At 31.8% G+C, this 18,892-nt stretch overlaps 6 protein-coding genes across 6 annotated transcripts; 4 read left to right on the top strand and 2 right to left on the bottom strand.

The window, feature by feature from the left end:
• Window positions 1-21: 21 nt before the first annotated feature.
• Window positions 22-6,170, top strand: PPL_01048 (uncharacterized protein; the record flags this gene model as incomplete). The annotated part of the gene is made up of 10 exons (XM_020572065.1): window positions 22-74; window positions 236-363; window positions 421-2,527; window positions 2,587-2,915; window positions 2,990-3,295; window positions 3,367-4,607; window positions 4,644-5,409; window positions 5,492-5,659; window positions 5,732-5,895; window positions 5,979-6,170. The coding sequence occupies 10 exons, from the start codon at window positions 22-24 to the stop codon at window positions 6,168-6,170; spliced, it is 5,454 nt and encodes a 1,817-aa protein (XP_020437923.1).
• Window positions 6,171-6,282: 112 nt separating this feature from the next.
• forF (actin binding protein) lies at window positions 6,283-11,218 on the top strand (the record flags this gene model as incomplete). The annotated part of the gene is made up of 7 exons (XM_020572066.1): window positions 6,283-6,304; window positions 6,878-6,902; window positions 8,347-9,322; window positions 9,482-10,678; window positions 10,769-10,930; window positions 10,995-11,109; window positions 11,130-11,218. 7 exons carry the CDS (start codon window positions 6,283-6,285, stop codon window positions 11,216-11,218), a joined length of 2,586 nt encoding a protein of 861 aa, XP_020437924.1.
• A 289-nt stretch (window positions 11,219-11,507) lies between these two features.
• On the top strand, window positions 11,508-12,047 carry PPL_01050 (uncharacterized protein; the record flags this gene model as incomplete). Its single annotated transcript, XM_020572067.1, has 1 exon — window positions 11,508-12,047. One exon carries the CDS (start codon window positions 11,508-11,510, stop codon window positions 12,045-12,047), a length of 540 nt encoding a protein of 179 aa, XP_020437925.1.
• Window positions 12,048-12,116: 69 nt separating this feature from the next.
• On the bottom strand, window positions 12,117-12,904 carry PPL_01051 (uncharacterized protein; the record flags this gene model as incomplete). The annotated part of the gene is made up of 2 exons (XM_020572068.1): window positions 12,117-12,132; window positions 12,429-12,904. The coding sequence occupies 2 exons, from the start codon at window positions 12,902-12,904 to the stop codon at window positions 12,117-12,119; spliced, it is 492 nt and encodes a 163-aa protein (XP_020437926.1).
• A 441-nt stretch (window positions 12,905-13,345) lies between these two features.
• Window positions 13,346-16,349, top strand: PPL_01052 (uncharacterized protein; the record flags this gene model as incomplete). Its single annotated transcript, XM_020572069.1, has 6 exons — window positions 13,346-13,421; window positions 13,652-13,874; window positions 14,455-14,614; window positions 14,689-14,820; window positions 14,985-15,577; window positions 15,701-16,349. 6 exons carry the CDS (start codon window positions 13,346-13,348, stop codon window positions 16,347-16,349), a joined length of 1,833 nt encoding a protein of 610 aa, XP_020437927.1.
• Window positions 16,350-16,448: 99 nt separating this feature from the next.
• On the bottom strand, window positions 16,449-18,714 carry PPL_01053 (uncharacterized protein; the record flags this gene model as incomplete). Its single annotated transcript, XM_020572070.1, has 5 exons — window positions 16,449-16,470; window positions 16,491-16,515; window positions 18,104-18,196; window positions 18,539-18,568; window positions 18,705-18,714. The coding sequence occupies 5 exons, from the start codon at window positions 18,712-18,714 to the stop codon at window positions 16,449-16,451; spliced, it is 180 nt and encodes a 59-aa protein (XP_020437928.1).
• Window positions 18,715-18,892: the final 178 nt, after the last annotated feature.

Genomic DNA, 18,892 nt, shown 5'->3' on the forward strand with positions numbered 1-18,892 from the left:
CACTTTTAGCCAATCACAAAAATGGCAAAGTTTCTATTGATTTTAGTGACTTTAAATTTAAAGGTAAGTTTTAAGTATATATATTTTAAGAGTATTTAATTTTAATTTATTAATATTAATTTTCTTTTCTAAAAATTTAAATAGAATTAAAAAAATTATTTTATTTTACACATTATGATCACCAAAATATTAAAGAACTTGGTTCGAAAGATTTCAATGGATACAAGTACTATAGATTGGGACTCGGTGGTCTATTCAACAAGATAAAGTATACTCTGAAATACCTGAATCCTCTCAAAGCAGTAGAGGCCGATCTTACTGACGCACTCTCTTTACATATATTTTTTATTAAATTTTTTAATGGTAAATATTTTTTTAATAAATATTAAGTTGAATTTTTATTAATTTCTTTTTTTATAGGACTAGATGATCCGAGCGATGTTTTCATCAGATTATCGAATTGGGGATTTGATTTTCCAAAATTACATCCCAAAATGAATCCTATAGAAGTTACATTCAATGAAGCTTCTATTGTCAAGATTGCACAATCTATACTTGGGGAAACCTATATGGATTATTCAAATGTTAAGCAATTTACCGACTTGGTCGAATTTGTGGAAAGATTAAAAATGCAAGAAGAAACTCCACACACAGTGGGTGAATATCTTTTATGTAAGAACGATAATCACAAGAATGTTGGTTTACCAGATAACATTTTCAAAGACTATATGCGTAATTATTATTGTGCGAGTTGCTCTTCATATTATTTCAAGGAATACAGAAGAAAGGATTCGAAATCAATAGAAGTAAAACCAGCGAAAAAGAAAAAAATAACTAAATCAATTATTAGAATTGTAAAGTTTTTTTCTGAAACTGTAGAGAGATCAGATCTCAATTTATCATCAAATGTAATAGATCTAATACATCAACTAATTGGATTAATCTCAGAGTTTTTACATCATTTAAATTCTTCTTTGCCTAGGCCTATCTCATCACCTTCCAAAGCCATCAATGATCTCAAATCTACACTGAAATCATTAATCAATCAATATGGTCAAGATCAAAAGTCTACCGGTACCCTTAAGGAGGATTCCAAGATATCAAATCCTAATCCAAATTCAAAATCGAAATCAAAATCAAAATCAAAATCAAAATCAAAATCAAAATCAACCAGTTCAAACTCTCAAACTTCTGTAATTTTAGATCAATCATCAACATCAACAACAAACCCTACAACAGAAACAACAACAAACTCTACAACAGAAACAACAACAAACTCTACAACAGAAACAATAAATGAGGAATCTACTGATAATAATCAATTTTATTCGTTAGCCGATCAATTTAGAAATATTCAAACTTCCACTGCATCACCAATATCAAAAACCTACACCGACCCTAACTATGTTATTGATACTGAGAAGTATCCAAGGTTTGTTGGTTCACCATTGAATACCTTCTCAATGACCCCTCAAGTCTCTTCACCCACGTCTTCTATTATCACTCATCACCCTCTGGGTCCAAATGACATGTCACTCAATAAGGATAGAAAACAGTGTGCTACCGCCAATAGAATTCAAACATTATCAATGTTTAATGGAATTAGAAATACAAATTGGTTAGATTTACACCCATTCGTAGCTAACAACATGAGTGAATTCCCAAAGGAACACAAACTGATAATGCTCGATAGTCTTCAATCAATTCTATCCGATGGCCCCGGATTATCTTTGTTATGTGGATCTGTAAATTTACAATTGCTTCATACTCTCATCAAAGATGGTGTTGTAGTAGTAGTTTCAAAACAATCATTTCAATCTTCATTCTCATTGAAATTAAAGATATTAGATAAGTCGGTAACAAAAACTATAACAGTTCATTTAACACGTCATCCTTGTTTTTACTCTAAGGAATTTATCTCAGCATTCTATTATTTTGCAAATGATATTAGAGTTCAAAATAACAAGAACAATCACCACAACAACAATAGCAATCTCGATAACAATAGCAATAGCAATAGCAATATCGATATCGATATCGATAGCAATAGCAGTATCGATAGCAATAGCAATATCGATAACAATAACAATAACAATAACAATAATAATAACAATAATAATTATTATTCTATTATTCAAAATGATATTTTTAATAATCAACAATCTTCAAACACCTCTTCCTCTAATAATAATAATGAACCATGTTTTCCTAATCGTCCTTATCTCTTTAAAATTAAAGAGTATATTGACAGCAAACCACCAAAAACAAAAACAACAAAACAAAAGAAAAAAAGAAAGTCAAGACATCTCAACCATTTGTATAATAAACAACAACAACAACAACAACAACAACAACAACAACAACAACAACAACAACAACAACAACAACAACCAGACACATCAACAACAACAACAACATCTAATTCTTCCAATAATAACAAGTTATCGATTAAAGAAAATATCGATATTAGTTTTTTTTATCATATCAAACGTTCAATCAGCGTTCTACTTATCCCACAAGTAAATAGGTATGTTTATAAAAAGGTATAAGTAAATTTAAAATTATTTACTAATTTTTTTTTTTTAGTTTTAATCAATTTTCTATCCACTATAATAAGACAGCTCTCGGTAAATTGTTAAATAATGAGAAGATCAATGTGTCAGATATAGTAAACCCCAAATTCAATTTAACAACATATGAGATGGTTGGTATTCGATCAAATGGTGATTCTTGTTATATTGTATATGCCAAGAAAAAAAAGAAACCAACAGCCAACAAACCAACAGCAACATCTACAATAACAACAACAACAACAACCACAACCAACGAAACAACAACAGCTACAACCAACAATACAACAACTGAAACCAACAAACCAACAACTACTAAAACCAAAAACGAAATAGTTGTTACAAGTAAGTTTTTTTTTTTAATTTAAAAAGTTAAAATCATTAAAAATTTTGATTAACACTTTTCTAAAAACTTGTAGAAGAAATCAAATTATATGATAAAGTGAAGAAAGATCCCCAATGGAAAGAACTTTCAATCATTGCGGTTGATCCGGGTCGTAATCACAACACTTATTTATTCTATCCTGGTGGTCTTAGTGATGATGATAATGGACTAATTCCCAATACTCCACAACAATTGGCACAAATGGAAAAGAAATTTAGTCTTGACATGATCAGTGGCACTCATTATTACAACTCGCAATCAGGCAGGCGTAAAAGTATTAAAAACAAAAAGAGAGGTAAACAAGTTGATGAATGGGAATCAAAAATCCCAAGTCTTTATGGTATGTAATAAAAAAATATAAAATAATAAATCGTTATGCCATCAATTATTAACAAAATTTTTCATTTTTAGGTGGTTTTGAATGTAACATATTATCAATAGATATTTATGAAAAGAGAAGGAAATATCTATTTGATAGACCAATTCATTTTGTTACAGATTCAAAAGAGATTGATCTATTGAAAAAAGAGTCGGTAGATATTCAAAATCATATTGACCATTTGATATTGGAAATTGGCAAGCACGAACCAGATGATCCTGTTTATCAAGATTTAAAGAATCAAATTTTATCTTTTGAAGCTCATGGTACTGTTTATGCGAAAAATAACAATGGATTATTTAGGAAGCCCGAGATTCAAGTAAACCCCAATAATACCGAAATCGATGGTATTATTGATCGCTTAGGAGAAACTACAAAGAATCTTCATGCTCTTATCGAAAAACGCCAGTCAATTCCAAGTCCTTTATATTCTGCAGCAATTGAAGCTCATAAATCCTATAGATTGGTTGATTCTTCATTTGATAAAAAGAAGAAACACAGTCAACTCTTAAAAGCAGACCTACTTTTGTATCGTGCAATTGAGACCACGTTACTTTCGGAAGAGTCCAAGCTGTCAAATGTTTCAACTATCACTCCGCTCAATGATATAGTTATGAATGATCAATCTAGTTCAATACCTGCTCCAACTTCAACACAATCATCTTTGCCCCGACGAAAACGACGCTCCAAAAAACGTGCAGATGAACGACATGCCAAACATCGTGCCGCTGAACAACTCTCCAAATCTCTCTCCAACGATACAGTTATGACTGATCTACCTACTACATCTACTACTACTACTACTACTAATACTACTAATACTACTACTACTACTACTAATACTACTACTAAGCCTCCACGTCGACCCCCTAAATCATCCTCCAAAGTTGGTCTACCTAGTTCCAAGACTGCTCCAACCTCAAAAAAACCATCTACATCCCGTGCCGGTAAAAGCTCCAAAGATACTGACGTAGTCATGACAGACCTACCTCCCGTAAAGAATCTACCATTGAAACCACTTCAATATATTTACAAACCTTTAGATCCAAAAGTATTGAATCTCCCTGAAGTTGTTCCAGAGAACTATACCAAACCAGAAGTCACTATCACTCATAAACTAAGATTCAAAGGGTCCGATACAAAAAGACACCGAGATCTTTTATATTTGACAAAGATGGCAATTGGTTCTGAAATAACAAAAGAGAATGTGGAATCTTTCAAAAAACGATTCAATAGTTTGGTTGAGCTTGGAATGGACTTTGATTTCAATGTAGTAAAGACTTTCTCTGAGGATTTTAATCGAATTCAGCTCCAATCCACAGAAATTGATCAATTACGCGGGAAATTAGCAAAACATAATCTTGTTTTCAAAGTTCCTCAAGGTTTAAATGATCCACCAACTAAACGATCTGTCATATCAGCGACACAAAGATATGGTACCAATTTAATTCAACAAGCATTAAATATATTGGAGTACGTCAAACTATCAAACTCACTTTTGTTGAAATGCAAAGAAGAATTGAAAGTTGCTCTCATGCCTAGCGTTGAACTCTCTGGCCTGTGCTCTGAAATCCTAGTTATTTTGAATTCCAAGGATTTCCAAACTAATTGGCTTCATCGAATAGGTTATATTCGCTATTGTGCTATAAGACGATTCAAATTTGACGAAAGGCAGAAAACTTTATCTGTCTCTACAGTCATCCCAGATTTTGAGTTTTGGATAAAGAACAATCAACAATCTAAACCCATCAACCGTATTAATATGAAACAATTCCAAACAACAAAAGAAATTCCAACAACATCAACAATCACATCAACATCAACAACAACTTCATCCTCTTCTTCATCTTCTTCTTCATCCTCTTCTCTTTCATCTTTAGCATCATCATCGTCACGAAAATCAAAAAAAAAAGAAAAATCACAACAACAAACCAACCCAACACTTGAAACCGAATGTAATAATAATAACAATACAACTCCTTCAGTAGCTCCCAATCCACCAAGCAAGAGAAAAGGTAATGACCCTCAAACAAAACAACCAACCAAGAAGACAAAACCACCTGAGCCCTCTCCTAGTAAACCTCTTGAGCCTCCTCCTAGTAAGTATTCTTTATTTTTTATTTTATTAAATTTATTAATTTATTTTTTTATTTTTAGAAAAAAGACGTCGGTGGAAATGTATTAAATGTAAGAAGATCCATAACTATCGATTAGTCGATTTTAAAGGAGATTACTTTGCTACCAAATGCTCACATTGCGAATGGAAATACATAATCTTTAAGGACAAAGCAATAGCGACATCAAAAGTAAAAAAACAGAGGTTTTGTAAGTAAAAAACAATATTGATATCATTTAAAACTATAAATAATTAATTTTTACTATTTTTTTTTTGTTTAGTTTATGGTAAAGGTGCAGGTCCCAATAACTATGTCCAAAATGTAAAAGGTGTCCAATATAGTCCCACTCTTCTTAAAGAAATAGATTTCTTAGAAAGACGTTCTCATTCTCGATATGGTGCCAGAGTAAAGACCTATCTTTTCGACGAGTACAATACATCCCAAGTAAATATAATATAAAAAGCTTATTTAAATTCATTCATTTATTAACAAATATTTTTATTGTTTTTTACAAAATAAAATTATAGATTTTTGCACCAAAGCTAAAGGAAATGGAAAAGAGCTATGTTAAAGAAAAGTCAGATGCCAAACGAAAAGAAGTGTATAAAGCCGCCAAAAGTCAAAAGCTCCTCCGGATGATCCTAATTCTTATGTTATCAAATACTATTTGGATGGAGAGACAAAGTATTACATCAACCGTGATTTCAATGCCTGTTTGAATATGGTTACTATTGCCGAAGCATATTTAAAAGGTAAAGACCGTCCAACTTTATTGTGTCCATTCAAAAAGGACAACCCGGAGGATGATTGAATAGATCTCCCCGAAATGAAATGGTTTCATCGAAAGATGTAAGTAAAATGAAATTTTTTTAAAAAAAAAAATGAAAAGCACAAAATTAACTTTTTTTTCTGTTTCTCAAGAGAATAAATCAAATCTCAATTGATGCACGCAAACATTTGTTTTTCGCAGAAAATTTTTTATTTTATTTTTATTTTATTTTATTTTATTTTTATTTACTTATATAAATTTTAGTTTAAAGAACACTCCTCTGATCTTTTGTTACATCGCTTTTCGTTACTTTCAATTATATATTAAAAAAATAACATTTTCTATTAATGATTTAAAGATATACTAACTCTTGTAACAATGATTTAAAAAAATTTGGTAAAAAAGAAAAAAAGAAAAAGGGGTACGGCTAATTTTACTATTTTTTTTTCTTTTCTTTCAACGAAAGACTAATTATGAGAATTATTATTTTTTGTTGCATTGTAAAAAAATTTTTTTTAAAATCAAATTTTGTTCTTGAAAGGTGGTTTTTTTTTTTATTCGTTGCAAAGAATTGTTGTAATATTTGATTTTACTAAGTTGGCAAAAATACAAAATAATTTAGACTATCAATAGAAATTTATTCTTTTTATATTTTAGTTATTTATATATATGGTTTCCAAATGTAAGTATTAAATACTACTATTATTCTTGTCTGTTATATTTGCAACATCGCTCAGAGCTTTGCTGATCATCGATCACACAACAGCAATTACCAAAACAAAAACAAAACGAAACAACAAACATAGATACAAACTTACTTTTTTTGCAATAACACATCTTTTCATCAATCAACACAATCACTCACACAATTATTGAAACAATCAAAAACAAAAATCACACACACACACAACACACATGCTCACACACCTTTATTAAAATAATATATGTATCAAATAATAGAAATCTGAGTTGGTTCTGATGGTGTCTCATTTATTCTTTCTTCTAATTAATTATACTTATTTAATTATTATATTAAATATTATTTAATTATATTATCACAACAACCAACCCATTTTAAATTTAGTGCTACAACGAATTTTAATCACATGTAATAATTCATTATATATAAATCACATATAATAAATATAAAAATATAATAATCATTCATTTCAACATCACTATATATTATATAAATATACAACAATATATATCATCAGAATCAAAGAAAATTTTAAATATATCTTCATCATCGTTTCTAAACACTTCATACTTTGACGCAACAAAAACAAAAACAAAACAAAGCTAAGCTTAGCTAGATATTATATAGACTATAAAGGTTTGATATTCAATTCATTCAAAACAATAAAAGATATTTGAATACACAGAAATAGGTAAAAGATGGATTTTGATGGGGATAGATTTATTTATGTCACAAGTGGAATAAAAAAATGGCTTCTCTTGTTGACTTATTTGTTATAAAAAGATATTATTTTTATGCTATAGCTATTGGGTCGAACAAATACAATTTCAATCAAACAATGATGAAAATTTCACATTCCCAAAATAACTTGTCACTTCTGTCATGTTGATCAAATGGGTTTTGATGTTTTGTTTATTGTTTTTGGCTTTGCAACACCCATTAAAATTTCACAATAATAATGTTTTTTTTTTTTTACAATTGTTTTGTTTTTTTTCTTGAATTCCATCCAAGTTTTTAATAATCACAGTGCATCATCAAAATTCAAACCCATATCAAATTTTACATAACAACAAAAAAAAAAACAATAGTTCCCAATAAAAAAAAACTACTACAAACAAAAACAAAAACATAACCAGATATTTTTATTTTTCAACAAAACATTAAACTTGGCTAACTAATAACCTAAACTGACTGATTCCTCTATATAGGTTACTTACTTTGCAAATCAAGAAATACATTAGAAATAGATAATTAGTTGTACAATTTAATAGTGTAAAATTTAAAGTAATAATAGTAATTGTGTGTTGTATAGATATTAGATAGACAGGTAGATAGATTGATAGATAAAATAAAAGAAAATAGTAAAAATAATTAGACTTTGTTGTAGATTAGAATATAGATATATATATATATATAAAATATAAAGAAGACAATCATCAAGAATGAGATTGTTTGGTGGTGGTAGAAAGAAAAAGGAGAAATCGGAATCTGGAAATAGAGATAGTGTCGATGGCGATAGCGATACATTGCAACTTCCTGTGAAGCCAGGAAAGCGATACAGTATGGCATACTCACAGCACAGCAGTGGAGCATCTTCGTCGTCATCGTCGAAACTCTCTGATAGCGGTGCCGACGGAAAGGCCGTCGACACGCCAGAGTTCTTTATCAACACAATCAAAGTGTTGCCAAACATGGAGATACTGGCATCGCTTTGTTCAACGCTACAAGCAAAGGGACCGACATGGGCAAAACAATTCATTGACAGCAACGGAATTGAAGTGCTTCTCAATGTGTTGGTACACATTGAGAAGAACGACCACAAGAAGGCAGACGACGTCGTCTTGCAGTCGCTCACAATGACCTGTCTTCTCTCGCTGATGAACTCAAAGACGGGCATTGACACGGCGATAAAAACACCAAACTCTATGAACAAGTTGATTCTCTGTTTGGACACACCGAGGATCGACACTCGTTCCTCGGTGATCGAGTTGTTGACTGCGGTCTGTCTGGTGTCCGACGAAGGATATCGAACGGTGCTCGACGCGTTCACTCACTATCGTGGAGCACGCAAGGAAAAGGTTCGTTTCTTCTTCCTCATCGACACGATGAAGAAGACCGATACAACGGATTTCAGTGACATTGATTATCTCACTATTTGTTTGGGACTGATCAATGGTTTGGTGAATTCGTCGGAGGAGGTAGACGAGCGTGTTCAACTGAGAACGGAATTCACACGTTTGGGACTGGACGAGTTGCTCTACAAGAATAAAACGATTCCCTACGAAGACGCACCCGATCTGCTGACACAGATCGACGTCTATGAAGACGAAGCGCGTGCCGACCAAGAGGAAATCCTTGACAAAATCAACGGACTCGACATCAACATTGATAATCCCAAGGAGGTATTTGATTATATTCTGGCGCAGGTCGAGAAGCGTCCACATCATCCACTGCTCCACATTCTGCAGTGTCTGCTCTCGATCCCGTCCAACACAGACACTGGAATGCTCAGCTGGTTCCTCATTGAGAAGCTGGTCCAACAGATCTCCATCTCGAAACAGACCATTGGCGACATTGACGGCACTACTGACAAGGTGTCGTTGGAGGAGCTGCTGGCGTCGACCGGTGCTTCGGTTGCCATGCAAGCAGAGCTACAGAAAGTATCGGAGGAACTCTACAAGGTGAAGGATCAACTGAAAAAGGTTACATTCGATCTCAACATTGCTCATACCGAGCTGAGCTCGCGTGAGCAAGAGACCTCGGTGATGAAGAGCAACATGTTCAACACTGTCAAGATGAAGAATCAAGAGTTGAGCAAGCTCAAAGGACAAATGAAAAAGATTGACGGTGGATTCTTTACGCCACCCAACGAGTCGCCACCACTCGACTCCTCCGATGACTCTTCATCCACCAATCTCTCGGATTCTGTTCCATCGCCAAATTCAACAAGCAGCGGTTTGAAACCACCAAAATCATCGAGTTCCAATCCTAAATCCGGTGACGAACAAACACCACCACTAAAGAGTGCACTCAAGAAATCAACTTCTTCAACCACCTCCACCACAGATCTTACATCATCATCATCAACATCATCAACATCATCAAGACCACAACTAAATGAAAATACATTTACAATTCATAACCCTGAACCAACAACAACAGAAACAAAACAACCAGAACCTGTAGCAGCACCACCTCCTCCTCCACCACCCAGTGGAGGCCCACCACCTCCACCACCTCCTCCCGGTCCACCTCCACCCCCTCCTCCCCCTGGCGGTGGTCCTCCACCTCCACCAGGACCTCCTCCTCCCCCAGGTGCACCGCCTCCTCCAGGAGGTCCACCCCCACCTCCAGGAATGAAACTTGCAGCGAACGCACCGAAATTCAATATCGCCAAACCAACGACCAAAGTCAAGCAGCTGCAATGGACAAAGATCCCACAGAGAAAACTAGGAGAGACTATCTTCTCGACGCTCGGTAATGTCAAGACCGACTGGATCAATGCTGAACAACTTGAATCATTGTTCATAGCGGCGGAAGCAGTCAAAAAGACAGATGAGAAGAAGAAAGATACCACTGCAAAGCCTGGAACAGTGACAGTCATCGATGGAAAGAAATCACAGAACCTGGCAATCTATTTATCTAAATTTAAATGTACAATACCCGAGATTAAAAATGCACTGTTTACTCTGGATGAAGAGATTCTCAACAACGAAACATTGAGATCATTAGAGAGTTATTTACCAAAAGAAGAAGATGTAAGTGGATAAAAAAAATATATATATATATATATATAAATATCATCTAAATCACTAACAAAATATTAATATTAATATCATTATAATTAGATGGAAGCAATTAAGGATTATCTAAAAACAGGTGATGTAAAAATGTTATCAAAACCTGAACAATTCCTTATTGAATTCGATACCATAAGCAATGTAACAGAGAGAGTCAGAGCATTCTATCTTAAACTAACATTCCCTGATAAATTACGTGAAATTAAACCAGTAAGTTTCAAAAAAAGAAAAAGATATTTAACAAAGTAATCGATATTAACTTTTTCTATTCTAGGATTTAGATCTTTTTATAAATGCAACAAAACAAATTAAGAGTAGTAAAAAGTTTTTAAAGATTATCGAAGTTATATTGGTCATTGGTAATTTCTTGAATGGTGGAACTGCAAGAGGTGATTGTTTCGGTTTCAAGTTGGACGGTTTGCTCAAGTTGACCGATACAAAGACATCGAACAACAAATCGAATCTCTTGATCTACATCATCGGGGAGTTGGAGATTAAATTCCCAGAGGTGCTTCACTTTACTCAGGAGTTGAGTGATGTGCAATCCGCTGGAAAGATCTCACTGCAAAACATCGCTGCCGATCTCGCCAAGCTCAAGAAGGATCTGGAGGTGGTCGACGACGGCCTCTCAAAGATGAAGCGTACACGCGAGGAGAGCTTCTTCTTCTCGACGATGGACGAATTCGTCAAGGACGCCAAGATCGAGATAAAGATTGCGTTCGACCAGTTTGAGAAGGCCGAGAAAGACTACGGTGCTCTGGCATCGCTCTTTGGCGAGGAACCAAAGATGCCGTCCGACGAATTCTACTCGTACATCAACAAGTTTATCAGTACGTTTGAGCGATGCTATCGTGACTTCTTGCGTGACCGTGAGTCGGCGGAGCGTGCAGCCAAGCGTGAGGCACTCAAAGCCAAGAAGGCACAGATGACCAAGAAGCTCACAACCGGACGTGCTTCGATCTTGAAGAGCAGCTCTTCGAACTCGGTGCAAGATCCCAACTCTGGTGTCGATGATATTCTTCAGACGGTGAGAGACGGTGATGCCTTTAAGCAGCGTCGTCAGCGAAAGGTTAATCCAAATGGCAGCCAGCGTGGTGACAAAGGTGACTCGGTGTCGTCCATCGACAAGCTATTGAACGGACACGACAGTCAGCGTGGTGAGAGAAGTGGTGAGAACGGTAGCAGCAGTAGTAGTAGCAATGGTATTGGTGGACCAAAGAAGAAAGATGTTCAAGTCGCAGCAAAAGCATTGACCATAGTTATGAGATCAAGACAAAACTACTCAAGAATAGATCAATTTTCATTTGGGAATGATGAAAAACATTAAAACATAAACAATAACAATAACAACAATATATTCAACATTCAACTAACATATAAACTTCAACTTCAATGTTCAATTTAACATCTCACTATATAATAATAATAATAATAATATCACCAAAACAAAACAAAACAAAACAACCAAAATATATTTCAATTTATTTATCAATTAATTGAGTGTCAAAAAAAAAAAAATAAACAAAAAAAAATTAATTTATTTATTACTAAAACAAAACAAGTCTATAAGCAAGGTGACAAGCTGAAGATTCACTACTATGACTGTCTTTCACAAGTACTTAGTCACTTTATTTTATGTTTGAATTATATATCTTACTGAACACACATTGGAGACATGTGGGTTCGATTCTTCATCTCCCTGACATACTCTGGTACGAAACTGTAAAATGAACTTCTACCCATGAGTGGATACTTGACTTGGTCAACTTTACTCTTCTCGAGGTAATCTGTAAAGCAGGTATTGATGTTTCCTAAAGCAAGGTTCTTGATTGGCACCAACTCGAAAAATCGTTTACCATCTGCATCTCTTTCTTTGCTGTACATCTTCATGCTTTTACTTGATTCTTCAGACATAGTTAAAATATTAACTGAAGTTGTTATTAAATTTAAAACTTTACATTTATTACCAGATCTCTCTGATAATTTACTATAGTCCTTATAAAGAATACTCTTGACTGGTTTAGTGTTAGAATCACTATCTGATTTTACAGAATTCAACACTCCTTGTATAAAATTATTGAAAGAGGGAGCCAGTGATCTACTATTTTTACTCTTATTTTGTGTGTCATGAAAACTATATTTCTTACACTCACATTTTTCCAAAAAATATTTTCCAAAATACATAGTTTTATCTCAATTTGAAACTTGTTTCAATCTTTTAAACCTAAATTAACACTTTAGAATTTTGTAAAAAGTGCTCTAATTTTAGGATTTAGGCCAAAACTGGTATATTGTATTTTCAAAATTAAATTTCAAATAAAAACCTTTTTAAACGAATATCATTTTCTAAAAAGTATATATTTTGATAGATTTTTCTTTACACAAATTCTACTCCGCTATATTCATTTATTATCTTTTTTCTTTTATTCAAAACATATATTCTTTTTTTCATTGTATTTCAATTTTATTATTGTCAAAGTTTTTCTTTTTATTTTATTAATTATCTATTAAAAATTAATATTTTATTTAATATTTAATCATTATTATATCAATTATATTATATTAGTATTGGTTTATTGGTTTTTTTTCATTTTGATACACCAAATTGAGGAATAAAGCTCCACCATGGAAACTTTAGTTCTCAATTTGGGGAAACAATTTGAGGATGATGTTGCATATGAATTCATTGTTGATGAATTTTGTAAATACAATTTAATTTTTCGTGATTTATAATTTATTGTATCTAATTTTTAATAATTTTTTATTTAAAATATTTTAATTTATTGGGTAGAGACCCAATCAATCAAATTTTTAAAGATATAATAGATAAAATTGAAAATATTTGTAAATTAATTAGAGAGAATAAAGATCTTTTTTATTATAGAAATTTATAGCATTATATTAATAAAGAAAAATTAAAGATCTATTTAGATCTATTAAGAGTTCCAGAAGAAGATGTCATCCAACAATCAGAAAATATCATTTTTAGACTGAGAAACATGGATTCATTAAAGAGTTTTCCAGTTTATACTTATAATGGTAGTTTCACTATGCATAGCATTGACTGGTTTCAGAAACAAAAGACCACAATAGTTCGATCAAGCTATGATATATCAAACATCATGGATATCCATGATTCTATCAAAGGTAAATTGTTATTTTTATTTATCTATTTATCTATTTTTTATTTATCTATTTTTTTAAGACAATCAAAACGATTTTTAGTGAATTTACAAATACCTTGGGAAATTATTTTATGTATGAATTGTCAAATTCTTTTGAAGAACAGAAAAAAATTAGTAAACTGTGCTTTTTTTTCTAAATAAAATTTAATTTCAAATTTCAATACCAAGTTTTCACCCTTGATCAATCAAATCTGTCTTTAGCTTCGTCCTCCTGGAGCCGTGGAAACTTCCTTACAAATTTTCTGTTCTTCAAAAGAATTTGACAATTCATACATATATAAAACAATTTTTTTTAATAATAAACAGAAAAACATTGATTTAAAAATAAATCAGTGATTTAATAATCTAAATTAAATTAAATTTAATTCCGACCCATTTTTTTTTTCAACAGACACAAAAAAAAGTCGAAAAATTGGGTTGTTTGATTTAATTAATATTAATATTTAAATGAACTATATATATAATGTTGTATAACCACCTTAGTAATAGTAAAACTGTATTAAATGTGTTGGTGATTTACTTGTCGTTGTTGTTTACTGTACTTCTTAGTCAATGTGTTGTTGAAGTGATCGGTGCTGATCTCTCATCAAACACAAATGCTGCATACAGAATGGAACAAACAGCACGTCTAATCACAAATAAAGCTGGTATCGTAGGTGAATTCAATGAGATACCTGTAGACAATGAAGATCTTACAAATCTTGTAAATGTAAGAATACTTATATTTTCATCTGAAAATCGTAAAGTTTCTAACTAATAATCAATCATCTTTAATAACAACAGTCAATGAAGAAATCTATATCAAAACAAAGATTCATGTATGTTCATAGATTTACTAGAGATTCAAGCGATACTTCGACCAATACTATCAAATCTAAAACCTTTGATTATACTATACTTGATGCAAAACAAAAGGTATGAATTAAGATTAACATTGTTTGTTTGTTAAATTGATAAACTAACAATGAATTCTTTGTTATCCCTGTGCCTCACTGTAGGATTGCTATTTGAATTCAGATGGTACTAAACTTCTACAAGGAAGAAAGAATATCAATATTGGTGGATATTCATATGTAAAGATGGATGACTATCAAATTGGAACAACCTATCAATTGTTGTTGAAACTCAAAGATGTAGAAGAGAAACAATGTACATATCTAAGAACAAAACTCTATAGGGATCATGCAAAGATGGTATCTATTCAAGAACTCATTTGTTTAAACAAAGATCCATCAGAAGCATCAACATCTGAAAATAATAATGTAAATGAAGAAAATCATCAAGTTGGTGAAACAACAACTACATCAACAACAACATCATCATCACCAACCTTTAAAATTCTTACATATAATCTTTGGAATTACAATAATCCTTGGAAACAAAGAAGAAACATGATTGTTGACAATATTGTAAAGCAAGATCCAGAGTTGATCGCTTTCCAAGAGGCAAGATACTGTCAATGGGAAGGTGAAACTGATTACATGCCAAATCCGAGAATGATGGGACAAGAAAGAAATCAAATACAACACCTCGTCAACTTGCTATCTTTCCAAAACAAAAAATATCACTACACATTCATTCCATCGATGGTCTATTTAAATGGTCAACAAATGCAATATGAAGGATTAGCTATACTCTCCAAATATCCAATCAAAGATACTTCATCTATAAAGTAAGTAGATAAGAAGAAGAGAGAGAAGAGAAGATCTAATCTAATCTAATCTAATCTTTTTCTCATTTCTATAAGAAGAATAAACACTTACTAATTAATCAATTCATTTAAATATATCTATAGATTGTCAAGAGATTTCAATGATAATGAAGATGTTCATCAGAGATCTTGTCTAAGAGTGTTAGTTGATACACCTAATGGACCACTCAACCTGTTGACATCTCACTTCTCACTGTCTCTTAGCGGTGCTGTTAGAAATGCCTTTGAGGTGACCAACTATACCAAACAGTTTGAGAGTCCACAGATATTTGTTGGCGATTTGAATTCCGTACCAGATTCGCATGCAATTCAGTTCCTGGTTGGAAAAGTTGTTGAAAACAATCAGACTGGTGACTTCCAAGACTCATTCACTGATTGGACATCAACAAACAGACCGGTTGATTTCGTGGGTACCTACTCCACACTGGGTGGCACACCAAACAAGAGAATAGACTATATCATGAAAAGAGGCGCTGAGCTAGAACTGGTAGATTTCAAGCAACTAGGATCCGAGCCACAACCAGCTGATGACGATCCAAATCGAGAAGTCTACGCCTCCGATCATCTCTCACTGGTGGCAACATACAAGTGGCTATCAAAAACAGAATCAAAAACAACAACTGTTGTTGTTCCTACACCAGAGATCAAAACCAACACCGGTGTTGTTGAAACGGCTTTAAAAGAGGACCACAATATGGTTCCCCCAATCGCACCAATACCCCTCACAAAATAAACACCATCCTCCACCAAAACTGGTGAAAAAAAAAAATCAAAATTCAAAATAGTCTGTTTAAAACATGTTGTTCGGTGAAATTAAACAGGGATGATCAAACTAAAATAGTAATTGATTAGATCTAATAATAAAAAAAAATACAACAACAATTGTTTCATATTATTATCTATTAAAAAAAAAAACAACAAAAAAAAACAACCTGTTTAGTTTTGGTGAGACCAGACTGAAAACAACATGTTTAAATAAAAAACCCCCCAGACAAAGATTTTTCCATTTTACAAAAGAAAATTGTTATCTTTGCATCACACTGGTTAATTGATTTGTACAAAATCAATCCTGGGATGGGAACCTGTTCATTTTATATTTTTTTCAATTTTTTTTAAATATTTTTCTTTTTTCAATTCACCATGAATATCATTTTTTTTGATTGTTTTTTTTCTTTTTGTCGTAAAACTCAATGTTAACTTTCACACCAATAATAATTTTTGCACATTTAAAATTTTTTTAAATAGATTTTTTCTGTAAAAACAACATAAAAATTTGATCACCAAAGTAATGGTGATAGGGTCGTATTCGAGACTTACTCAACACACAACAAGATATTATTAAAAATGTGACATTTATTAATTGATGTTTGGTAGTGGAATGTAATGTTTGGCTAGCACTCGACTTGTGGTGGGAGCTTCATTCATGGCATAAGGTCGTTGTTATCGCGTGTGGGAAATTTTGACAAAAAAAAAAAACAAACAAAACAAACCAACATCAAAACACATCAACAGATCAACAAGCACAACAAAAAAATATTGTTGTTTTTCGAATGGGTCATTAATCAATTTCATATCCAAAAGAGTTGTTAGTTCTCCATAGAATTAGTGTTCTACAACACCACCTAAACAGCGGAGCAGCCATGCCATATTGCAAGTGGTCAATGCTAACTTGTTTGTAAACAAAAAAATCAAAAAGATAATTGACAGAACAGAAAGGTTGATTGATTCATATTATTTTTAAATTTATTTGGTATTTTTCTTTTTAAAAAAAAAAAACAATTTTTTTATATTTTTTTTAATGAAAAATATGCAAATCTAAATTTTTAAAACAGAATGATACCTCTTTAAGATTATTTCAACTTGTTGTTTGAAATTTTATTCCACTTTCTCACTCCTGTTCAAACACAACAAAACAAACAATAAATAGATTACCTAGTTTATTGTTTTTAAAACAATTGTTGTATTTCATTTAATCTTAATCTTTTAAAGGTAAGTCGAATATGCGATAATGTTATGACTAAATTACATTTTCACATTTTTTTTTTTTCAAAAAAGCACCATCATCATCCATCAGCTTAAACCAGTTAACAATAACGAATTTAGTGATAACATTGTAAATTCAATTATCATAATGATCAAACCTAAATTTATTTATTAGATAATATTCGAATCACATCGTCGCAGTGTTGTGTTAGTTTTAAAAGTTTGTTTTATCGTCGATCTTTGATAAATATTCGTATATCAAATTGATTTAGATTAAAACAACAATAATTTATCCAAATTTAAAAATCTTTTTCTCTGCCACCAACATGTATTAAAAACAACCACATTTTATATTTTTATTTAAAAAAAAAAAAACAATCTCCAATCATAAAATTTTTAGAAGTTCTATAAATAAATTAAAATTTTATTTAAAAAAAAAAATCATACTCCTCTATTTTTAAAAGTAGAAACAATTGTCAATTCAATCATTATTTATTGGTATACCATTTTTGAGTATATTCCAACATGTCATTTTGTTGTTCGATGTGAAATTAATAGTATATATACCACTCACTGACAAAAATGACATAGTTGATTCTTTATTTTAACAAACATAATTAATTATATGACCAGGAAAAAAAAAAACAACATTAATTGTGTGTTTGTTTATGTTATGTGTTTGAGTAAATATTTGTGTGTGTGTGTAAGAGTGTTTATTTAATTTTTAATTGGGTCACAATCATTATAATAATTCAACTACTGATGATAGTCAAAACCACACAACAACAACAACAACAACAACCCAGTGTCGTTTAATTAATAAACTTATTCATTCTCACCAAACCTATTATCAATAACACCATAAATTAATCATGACATCTCTATTGTTTATAATTATATGAGTATTCATCCTACCATTAATACATAAATTTAAATTACCACACTTTAAAATTTCACCACCATCACACTCTATCATCCAATAAAAGCAATTGGAAATTTCACTTTCTAGTGGAATTGATATTGATATTAATATTACTGTGTAGCACTTTGACTGCCATCATTAAAACAAAAAAGTAAAATTTGTTTGAAATTTAACAATACTTACTTTTATCCATTCTTACCGATACCCCCGACCATATCATATACCCTATTGTTGTATTGGAAAATGGAAAAATGGAAAATGATAAAAAGTAAATTAGCTATTCTACTAGTAAAATGATAGAGTGTTTTCTGTATAGGAAGCGATTAGATGAAGGGTTATTAGGTTTTGTTTAAATTGGATCTACATATAAA

Source organism: Heterostelium album (genome assembly GCF_000004825.1).
Source record: "Heterostelium album PN500 unplaced genomic scaffold PPL_contig1, whole genome shotgun sequence".
Taxonomy (NCBI): Eukaryota; Evosea; class Eumycetozoa; order Acytosteliales; family Acytosteliaceae; genus Heterostelium; species Heterostelium album.